Raw genomic sequence first — 11,974 nt, forward strand, 5'->3', positions numbered from 1 at the left:
ACCACTAGATTATATTAGAGATGAATGGTCAAGATCTAATCTTACATGTCATATAAAACCACTGTCATTTACTTATTTTCTCTTTTTTCTAATGTTACCTTTTTTTTACTTTAATTTTTTTTACTTATTTTCTCTTTTTTCTAATGTTACTTTAATTTTTTTTCTCTTTTTTTTTACCTCGTGTTATTATGTTGTTATTGTGCTTTTTTTTTACCACTTTGATTTTTTTTTCTCTTATGTTTTTCTTTAATTTTCTCATTATGTTACTTTTTTTTTTCTTTTTGTACCGGATTTTTTTTTACTTGAACTTTTTTTTACTCTTATTTTTTTTACCCTGTGTTATTATGCTGTTATTGTGCTTTTTTTTTACGACTTTGATTTTTTTTTTCTCTTTTTTTTTACCACATGTTATTGTGCTGTTATTGTTATTCCGCTGTTATTGTGATGTTATTCTGGTGTTACTTTAATTTTTTTTACGACTTTGATTTTTTTTCCTTTTTTTACCACGTGTTATTGTGCTGTTATTCTACTGTTATTCTGCTGTTATTGTGATGTTATTACGGTGTCACTGTGATTTTTTTACCACTTCGATTTTTTTTACTACTTTGATTTTTTTACTTTTTTTTACTGCATGTTATTGTGCTGTTATTCCGGTGGTATTGTTATTGTGATGTTATTCCGGTGTAACTTTGATTTTTTTTTTTACTACTTTAGACTTTTTTACACTTTTTTTTACAGCATGTTATTGTACTGTTATTCTGGTGATATTGTTATTTTGGTGTTATTGTGATGTTATTCCGGTGTCCCTTTGATTTTTTTACTACATTGATTTTTTTTACTCTTTTTTTTACCGCAGTGTTATTGTGCTGTTATGGTGGTATTGTTATTCTGGTGTTATTGTGATGTTATTCCGGTGTCCCTTTGATTTTTTTATTACATTGATTTTTTTTTCTCTCTTTTTTTTACCGCAATGTTATTGTGCTGTTATTCTGGTGGTATTGTTATTCTGGTGTTATTGTGATGTTATTCCGGTGTCCCTTTGATTTTTTTTACAACATTGATTTTTTTTTCTCTTTTTTTTTATTAACCGCAATGTTATTGTGCTGTTATTCTGGTGTTATTGTGATTTTATTCCGGTGTCCCTTTCATTTTTTTTACAACTTGAAGCACATCTGTGGCAATAAGATCACACTTGACACAACGATCTCCTGTAAAAATCAGTGCCTGCAAACATAAACCGAAGTTAAGCAGGTGACTTTTTACCTGACTACAACTTCATGTCATCTAAGCCCCTCAATTACGCCCTCCAACTCTGTCCTGCCGAACTCTCTTCCACTCAAACTAGCATCTTTACACCTTGCAGCCAAGTAATTTATCAACCAAGACACCATAAAATAGACTTCGATCAATGCCTGCAATATAAATGCAATCGAATCACCAAATACTCTTGCCAGAACGGACCTCATAAACTCCCCACAAAATATCAACTCCAAACACTTCAACTGTATAGACACGTGAATCATTATTGCCAGCAAGTACCACCCAGCCACCCTTCTTTAATAATTTCCCTCCCATCCCGCCTCGTGCTCACAATCGTAACCCACGAATTCACCGCAAGAACAAAAGAAACAAGTGAATCAATCAAAAACCACGCAAACAAAAACCCGGAAATCTCCTTATCATAGCCAGGAACCCAAGGGGACGCCACAGAAAAAGGCATTAACTTCAACCTCAAAAAGAGCTTAAAAAACGAGTACTGATCACGAATTTCGCCGAAATACCACAACTCTAAAACCTGCGTGACTGCATCCCTGACCGCCCATCTCATCAAAATAAACCCAGATAACCTCTTAATCCCCAAATTCGACCCGTTCCAAACACTCCTGGTAAAAGAACTATACCTGCCTAACAAATCATTAACGACCGCAACGAAAACAATCCCTAACGCCCAATAATCTGCTTAATCATAACGATTGCGATTAATCTGCTTAATCATAGCGATTGCGATTAGGTAATGTTGGTCATCCGCTTCTTGAACTGAGATCGACATTACCGTCACCATCGGTGGTCGAATTAGCTGAGATCCACGATGTTGCGATTACTACCGAGGAATTCGTTCGGATTTATGAAGATGTACTATCCGAGCTCACGATTAATTCGGAGCCTATAATTACGGGCCTCCAAGATGTTTCGCTGATGAAAACTAAAAGAAAAAAATTCAATCGACACAGTAATGCTGAGGGTCCGCCTCTCCCCAACTCTGATCAAGCGGATCTATATCCCTAGTTATCTGCAAAAGCTAATTCCCATGAGCAGTGATTATAGGAAACAATATTAGTAGTTTTCGATTTCAATGAATCACATAAAATATGTGATAAACTGTAGAAATGTATACGTGTCATTGAATTTAAAGAAATATATGGTCAAAATGAGAGCAAAATCAGAAGAACCTCAATACCGGCTTTGTTATGTCGTCAATTTCGTGTTTCTATTAATTTTAGATTCAATCTCAGCCCTTGGTTTCTTTTGATCTAGTGGCTGAGATTTTCCAAACTCACAACTCACCGTAAGAACCAAACTCACGAGATCCCGCCTTTATATATATATATATATGTATATATATATATATATATATATATATATATATATATATATATATATATATATATATATATATATATACACATATATATGCTTAAATTTTTAAATCTTCTTATTTAAAACATGGTTTCCTTGTTTCATAGTGTTGCAATATTTGTTAATAATGTGTTCTTTTGCTTATATATGGATCAATCCTTTGTCTACCTTTTGGGTCGTATAGTTTCGATGAGTAAAGATGTGTAGATAATTTGTTGAGTGGTAGTTTTGATGAGGGTAGTTGGGCAAATGCTAATAATGTGTGATGAGTGAGTGTTACACCTTGAAGGTTATGATTGAGAAACACGTGTTTTATTGGGATTGAGGTAAATTTGATTAATTGATGTGGATTCGAGCCGAGTAGAGAGGTACATGTATAATATCATGAGTAGTAGGTCATGGGATGAATGAGGATACTATTGGTTGAAACCTTGAATAATGTGCTAGAGATTAAATTGGGTTTGGTTAAATAGTGGTGTAAATATTGTGAGTAAGGAAATAGTGAATGGAAATGAGTTGTTTATGAGTATATATTAGCAATGTAGAGTATAAAACTGAGAGATATGAGAATGTGATGTGGTTGTTGGCTTTTGAGGAAGGAACCTTTCATGCTAAGGAATGATATTATACGATTAAAGAAGTGATTAAAGGAGTGATCCAAAGTTATTGGTGTGTTTAGTGGATTAAAAAGAAAAGTTGGGGTGTGACTTGTGTATAATTCATATTTGGAACTTGGGAATACAAGAAAGTGACTTTAACTTGCGTAAGATGTCTTGAATTGAGTAAGAGGATTGTGCGAGGTAACTGTGGATAATGAGTGACGTGTGATCTAGTTCGAACGTTTGTTGAGTGATTGCACTTATGGATAATGAGTGAGGTTTGGGTTGCATATTGAGGGATATTGTTGTTGGACATGACTTGGAAATTTTGGTTGATAAATAAATGAGATTTGAACTGTGGAATATTGATAAAGCAATTTAGGTATCTAGGGGTAGAATGAGGCGATTAATGAGATTGGACGGTGAGAGATGTCTAGTAAAAGTTGTAGTAACAAATAAATGGTGAAATTACTAGAAAGTTATTGTACATGTGTGACATGGTAATGGATGGTTATATTATTATACCGACGTCGATTTTTCGGGGAGTATTAGTTTGTGAAATAAAAGACAAGGGTGTCCATTAAGAGTCGGTTATTCGGGGATGTCATCATATGAGATAGAGTGATAGATGTAACACTACCAAATTGGTCTACATGGTTATGAATTTTAGAGTGCGATATGTGATGTATGTGGGTCAATCGTATGACCGTTTAATTTGAGTAAGTGTATATAAGTGTGAAAAGGGTTATGTGGGACCTTGACCTTATTAGTGGTAGTATAGATGTTGTAAAGTTCCCTCCCAATGGTCAGGGAAAGCGTCTGTGGTATACATCGTGATCTTCTTGTAGTGTTGATGTAAAATTAGTACAATTTTTGTGATAGTTTTAGTTTAATAAAATTGCAGCGGAATAACTTGTGTTTTTGTTTGATTTTTTGTATGAAATATGCACAAAAAATAAAGGATATGAAGTGAATTGCTCTCCTTCCTTGCAAGAAATTCGAAACAACACACAACTAATACTCAATCTCGCAAGGAAGAATGGTAACTATCTCACCCTCGCAAGAATTAAATAACAATCTTATAACTCGCAAGCTATAAAACACACAAGTATAAAACTTGAATTAAACTCTCTCATTAATTTTTAATAAAATTGACATACAAGCTCTCTATTTATACTACTAACATTACCTTAAACTAAATAGGAATTAATATAACAACTATCTTAACTAGGATTAGGAAAGTAACAGACTTTCCTAAATTTATTAGGAAACTCTCCTATACTTATTAGGAAAAAAATAACAAACTGACTCGAATTAGGAAACTAATTATAAGAGTCGATTTAGGAAACTAATCTTGATATCAATTCCATCCGAGCTTCCATCTTGCAAACATGTTGAATGTTCGCATCATTTTTTATTCGCGTGTAATCTGGACAGCTCAACTTAAAATGATCATATCTCCTTCGTTACTTATTCAAATAAGGCGTGTGACCACTTGTTGGAAAGCTAACATCATGTACTTTCAGTTTAAACCAAAATCATACCAAAATTAGCCATATTTTTGAAGATATTTAGCTTTTAAATCAGGTTAACGAATCTGAAATGTCAAGAGTGACTCAAACTTGCGTTTCAAACATATATCTATGTCCCTCCTGTATCATTCTCCCCTTCTTCAAAAAGATTCGACCTCGAATCTTCAACATTATGAAGTATAAAATCCGTCTTTATGCCCACCAGGATCAAATACAAATCTGGAAAATTTGTATGTAAGAACACCTAAAGAGAGCACGGACTTATTTTTGCACATCTTTGATCGCTCCTTTAGTTCGTCATCTTCAATTTATTTTCGAAGATTTTCCGTTTTAATTGTTTTGTCAAAGTAGTGATAACCTACATGGTAATCAATGATCATCTTGTGCCATCTTTTCTTGTTCTTTCCACCCCACCTCCCTCCTTGCACAAGTTTAGAAGAAGCAAAACAATGCTTGCTTGAAATAACAAGACCATCCAATGTATCCACATGAATTAAGTTCAAGAAGAAATAGTATTGATTATCTCCACCGTCTAGCACCATATCAATGGATCTATCAAGTGGTGATTTATATGGTTCTTTAACTTCAGAATCCAAAAAATCATATACTAATTCCTCACCAATGATTGGTATAAGATTAAGATCTCCATGACTTGCATTCTCATAACTTGTATCATCACTTTCTTCCACATGAGTTTCATCATAAATTTCTTCAAATTCTTCATCAAAAATAGCCGGTTGGTTAGGATCAAATAATTATGTATCTTCTATATGACATTCCTCATTGAAAGAAAATAGTTCATCTTCAACCACATCTTCTACTTTCTCTTTTTCTTCATGATCAACATTGAAAGCCTCTATATTTTCCTCTTCTTTCTCTCTTTCACAAGATCAAAAACGTAAACCTTCCAAGTTTTCTAAATTGGATGAAATATGATCAATTGTCTTTTCCATTTCCTTCGAAAAAAATTCTTTCTCAAATTCCTCCAACTCCTTCAAAAATTGTTTGAGCTTTCTTCGAGACATGGCAGCGCTGGTAACAAACGATAAAACCCTAGGACCGTCTTGGATTTAAGATAATTAAGATCCTGGCTCTGGTAACCACTTTGATGTAAAAATAAGTACAATTTTTGTGGTAGTTTTAGTTTAATAAAATTGCAGTGGAATAAGTTGTGTTTTTGTTTGATTTTTTGTATGAAATATGCACAAAAAATAAAGGATATGAAGTGAATTGTTCTCCTTCCTCGCAAGAAATTCGAAACAACACACAACTAATACTCAACCTCGCAAGGAAGAATAGTAACTATCTCACCCTCACAAGAATGAAATAACAATCTTATAACTCGCAAGCTATAAAACACACAAGTATAAAACTTGAATTAAACTCTCTCATTGATTTTTAATAATATTGACATACAAGCTCTCTATTTATACTACTAACATTACCTTAAACTAAATAGGAATTAATATAACAACTACCTTAACTAGGATTAGGAAAGTAACAGACTTTCCTAAATTTATTTGGAAACTCTCCTATACTTATTAGGAAAAAAATAACAAACTGACTCGAATTAGGAAACTAATTATAAGACTCGATTTAGGAACTAATCTTGATATCAATTCCATCCGAGCTTCCATCTTTCAAACATGTTGATTGTCCTCATCTTTTTTTATTCGCGTGTAATCTGGATAGCTCAACTTAAAATGATCATATCTCCTTCGTTACTTATCTAAATAAGGCGTGTGACCACTTGTTGGAAAGCTAACATCATGTACTTTCATTTTAAACCATCATCATACTAAAATTAGCCATATTTTTTAAGATATTTAGCTTTGAAATCAGGTCAACGAATCTAAAATGTCAAGAGTGACTCAAACTTGCGTTTCAAACATATATCTATGTCCCTCATGTATCAAGTGTCAATTTGGGTGATGATGTTGTTAATATTCCTTGAGAATAACGAGTTCTTAGGTTGTGTCCATGAAATAGTATGTCGTGTCGGTAACATGTCCCAGATATTTTATAATAATTGTGTAATAATGATAGATATTAAGCCGTGAATTTGTTTTAATTTGGTCATTTGATGGTGTATTAGTCACCATCGGAGTCTGTTACCATATGTGTAATGAGATAGGGAAATTTGTAACCGTGTTTAAGAACGAAAACCCTCTACCCAGGTGACACTCGACCGCGTGCACCATGCACTCGACTGAGTGGCCTCCTACACTCGACCAAGTGGTTTTTCTTAACCCTGGTTTTGTTGCTATTTGACCGAATATTGAGTGTATACCCTTATTTCACGGTTTATATTAGTTGACTTGTATTTGGATGAGCATGTTGACCATGCATGGGTGATATTTTGTGAATTGTTTATGTTTGATTACATGGTGTGGCATGTTGCAAGTAAATGGAAATTGTTGATTCGACATGAATGGATTGATGGCAAAAAATGATATGATAACCTTGTTTGATGTATGTTAATCAAAGTGATCCTATTTAGTTGTGTAAAAGTAAGAGAAAATATTCAAATTAAGTGTTGAAGATGGGTGAGGGCAAATATGGAAACGCATGTGTGATCATGTGGTGGATTTGACGCGGTATATGCATGGCATGATGTTCGGAAATGGGAGTATTGATCCTTGTTGAGTCACATAACAAGAAATTTGCATTACTTGATTGTTTCATGAAGTCCGCATATTCGTGATTGATGTGCATACATGTTAATGTATGAGATTTGATGTGATATAGATACGTAATAATAATCGAATTACACCCCGTGATAGATATGTATATATAACCAACATGAATTGGGAGTGGCTTATGGGATTAAAAATTGGAACCGTGGGTTTGACCTGACACTTGACCTTTGGGAGGCTTGTAGATGGAGGATTATATCAATAGAATTATAGCTATATGAGATTTGATTACGGATTTGCAATGAGTGAGAGAGAGTATTGAACCTCGATCATAGTCATTTGTGGAATTTGGAAATGAACTTATGAGAGCACATTATGAGGTTTAATAGTTTAACTTCGGGACGAAGTTCTCTTTTATGGGGAGTGGATGTAATAATTCGGAAAATTAAGGAAGAAAAGTAAGGAATATGAGAAAGTAATGAGAGTGGAACAAAGAACCTTGGGATGAGTGTGATGTTTATAAAGGAACGTATACGGTAGACAGGCATATGAGACGAGAGAGAGAGTGCATGAGAATAAGTGATGAGACTTGAGGAAAGGAGAGAGTGGGGCGAACTTCATTTTAAGGGGGGAAGACTGTAATACCCCGTATTTTATTGCCATGGTCAAAGGCTAGTGATGGGGTATATTCTGCACCCGCTTACCAAGTCAACACATTGAGCAAGGTCAAAGATATCCACAGCAAGTCAACGGCTTAGACAGCCTAACCGACGCAGCCTGTCGGCCTGTCTCTTGTCCCTCGGCTAGGACAACTAGCCAGCCGGGGCACACATCCGCGAACTCATATCCAAGACCCCTCGGCGGCGAGTCAACAGGGCCCGCCGGCCTGCCACGGGTCCCTCGGCCGAGGGTAGATAAGTCTTTCCACCTGCTAGCCACTTGGCCACTTGGCCACTACGTGACAAAAGGTGAAAGTCTATAAATACTCCTCAACTCTCATTGAGGAAAAGATCCACAATTTAACCTAAGAATCACTATTCATCTGGTAATATCTTCCTTATCTCTCTACAATATATACTTCGCCAAGTAACAACAACTTGCCTCTCTAAGTTTACTGACTTGAGCGTCGGAGTGAGTTCGCTCGGTCCAAAGCCGAGCCCTCAGTTTGTTCATTGTTTCAGGAGACCGAAAGGAGGATTCAGTCAAAGACGTCATTCTACAAGCACGGGTGGTACCAAATAACTGCTCTGGAATTACACCCGGAACAATTGGCGCCATCTGTGGGGATAGATACTAGAAGCTAGTCACATTCATTCCCAAACAAACAAAAAAAAACACAAAAACAAAAACCCACCCAAAAAGCTAAGAAGATGTCGAAACAACAAGAGGTATTCGTGACTGACGAAACCGAATTCTACCAAGATGATACCGTCCACAATTCTGGAATTGCGCAGCCCTCCACCGGCCGGGTAATTCAACCAGAGTACGTGTAACACCCCCATACTCCAAGTGCCTTACCAGGACCACTCAGGTATGAAGATATTACCATCTCGGTTGCCCGAGGCAATGAATATCATAAGACAATAAAGAAACGTACTTTTAAAGTAATTATAGTTTAAGTGATTACATGATCAAAACCAAAACTAATAAAAGGAATTACAAGGTTCTCGACGGTCTCTTTGCTAAAACTATCAAAGCTACTAGACATCGTCTGACACAGCGGAAGGCTTTTAACTGCCACGTGATGACTCATCCCAGCTATCCTATACGCGTCATATCATACCTGCTCAATAACTGCTCACCACCCCCGAATGGATCACCACAGTTTTTAAAACATTTAAACGGGGTCAGTACTAATCACACAATTCAATACATATATCAACAATACGATAAACAGTCAGCTTAACTGTCACACACACACAACCAACCAATTCCAATCATCTCAATCACCGATCGTCCTTTGGACCCTACCGCGATGGGGGACCGCAGCCGTACCCACCAAATCCCCGCTCCACATAGTGAGCGATAACCCTGTCCATTAATGTGCACATCCCTTCTGTGGCGGGTTCCACAGAAGGCAAAACTAGGGCGTGAAGCCACTCCCGCAAGTGACCCCACTCAGCCGAGGACACGCCTCGAGAACCACAGACAGCAATCACAATCACAACCGTCACAATACAATTACAATTACTATATTATTCAATCAACCACAACACATCAACAATCATCCCATTATGGGACTAATACTGAGTAGGAAATCCTACCTGGTAAGCACACAATCAGACGGTCTCTACTGCTGAATCAAAAAGCTTCCTCTATGAACCCTCCTCCTATCATACAACATATAAAGGCTACCAAATCACATACTACTCATAAACCCCCAAATCTCTAAATTAGGGTTTAACCAAATCAAAGGAAAGACAATAAAAAGGGTACATAGATCTTACCCTCAACGCAAGGAACTCAACGGTATAACCAACAACGAGAACTGACCTTCCAAACTCCGGGGATTGCTAATTATGCGATTAGGATGAAGAACTTGCTTGCTTTCTCTCTTAAACAGTAAATTAGGTTTTTGTAAAAGTGTTTAGAATGATGACGGAAAGATTATATATCTTAATCGCATAATTAATAAAACCCGAGAAAACTCCCCGTAAAACCGGCTACTCGATCGAGTACCCGAGGTACTCGATCGAGTACCCCCTTACTCGATCGAGTATCCTAGCTACTCGATCGAGTACCCAACAGGTCAGAAACTTTTCTAAAACGCGACATACCCTTACTCGACAGAGTAAGGCCTACTCGATAGAGTACCCAAAGACTCATAAATACGGAGTATTACAGTCTTCCCTCCTTAAAAGAACTTCGTCCCCGAAGTTCAACCCATACATAAAAACAACCATACTGACTCGACCAAAACACAACAACTTAGCTAAGGACTCAAGAACTCGACCGAACATAGAACATGAACTCTTAACACCCACTCCACCAACTATGTTTACTTCCACAACATGACTCACTATATCGTATCTACCACATATATATCTCTCACGACACCAACTCCATACATAACCAACTACCATTCCCTAATGCTGCTAGCTCCATAATATCATCGACTATCAAATCCAATACCAAGACACTCATAGACATCAAACAGAATGTTACATTCTACCACCCTTAAAAGGAACTTCGTCCTCGAAGTTTACTCACACTCGTAACCTCATCATCCAACTGTCAACACTAGTGAAATATTCTCACACTCCTAAACATCACGCTACTACAAGCACGGTCATGACCTTTAATAAAATCACCCACAACACGAATCGATCTTTTATTCTACATCAAGACTCAACTTCCGAATATATTACCATATGTACAACCATCAAAATCTGTTTTATCGTATCCTACTCCTCTTAAGACAAATGTTACGTCCTCGTAACTCACTAATACCAAACCATATCTATATCTCATTACCCTCTGTACCACCACATGTCAAAGATAACCGTCTATAAACCAAACACTCACCATTCTTATATCCAAGGCTCTCATACATAAACATTTCCCATTCCTCAACTCATTCGGCATAGCACCTAACCTATACCATAAACTCGTAACAAATCAACATACCCACTCTTCATTATTACTGCCAAACAACATACCTCTCTATGTAAGGCACTTATCTCCCAGAAGCATAACTCACGATCCTCACTCTTTACGTACACACATACTAGATCCTCAAGTTCTTTCTTTCATTACCGCAAAACTCATACACAACTTAACATGACACTAATTCCCCCAACACCCTACACTCACTGTCTCAACAAAAGATTATGAACTACCTGCCGCTTTCAGATCATTACAACACATGTTCCACGAATCATTTTCCATTACCATGTCTAACGATGTCTCATCATCGAAAACAAGATTAAAATTATCAGAACAACCTCTCACAACCGTGTCCCATCAACAGAATATCACTATCCCATGACAACAACGAAACATATACAACTCTATTTCATATCATACTCTACCTCATTCCCAACTTAACCTGGTAAAGAAGACATCAATAAACAAGACAACTGTCTATCAGCACAAACTGAAACTCGCAGGGAGCAACATCAAACAAAACAACAATCTATGTATAACTGGTATGTACTTTCGAAACTCGAATCATAATCATCCCGCCTACTCCACCACAACCAGTGACGGCATCTCAACACCGCCACCAACAGCCACACCGTAGTGCGAAAATACCCGCATCACAGCACTATGTACTGTGCCCGGATCACCACCCAGGGCACCACAACCACACCGATAGACATCACAACTGCATACAATTCCCATAAATACTGACTCAGCATAACTTCTCAGACAAGAAAAACTTACTCAAATCCACTTATTAAATCACCACGCAACCTATTATATGGATAAACAGATAAGCATCTCATGAACATCATCTCTACCATCTCACGGAATACACATGTGTTATCAATACACATAAAATTATAACTAGCCATGTCAAATCAATCAAATTATTACCTTTTTGGATATCATTCAATTAAATTACCGT

At 36.6% G+C, this 11,974-nt stretch overlaps 1 protein-coding gene across 1 annotated transcript; it reads right to left on the reverse strand.

Annotated features, from left to right (window-relative positions):
• Nucleotides 1-1,213: 1,213 nt before the first annotated feature.
• Nucleotides 1,214-5,793, reverse strand: LOC141613858 (uncharacterized). The gene is made up of 4 exons (XM_074432600.1): nt 5,673-5,793; nt 5,127-5,486; nt 1,551-1,956; nt 1,214-1,446 (listed from the first exon to the last, which is right to left on the reverse strand). Exons 1-4 carry the CDS (start codon nt 5,791-5,793, stop codon nt 1,281-1,283), a joined length of 1,053 nt encoding a protein of 350 aa, XP_074288701.1. The 3' UTR covers nt 1,214-1,280.
• Nucleotides 5,794-11,974: the final 6,181 nt, after the last annotated feature.

Source organism: Silene latifolia, chromosome 11 (genome assembly GCF_048544455.1).
Source record: "Silene latifolia isolate original U9 population chromosome 11, ASM4854445v1, whole genome shotgun sequence".
Classification (NCBI taxonomy): Eukaryota; Viridiplantae; Streptophyta; class Magnoliopsida; order Caryophyllales; family Caryophyllaceae; genus Silene; species Silene latifolia.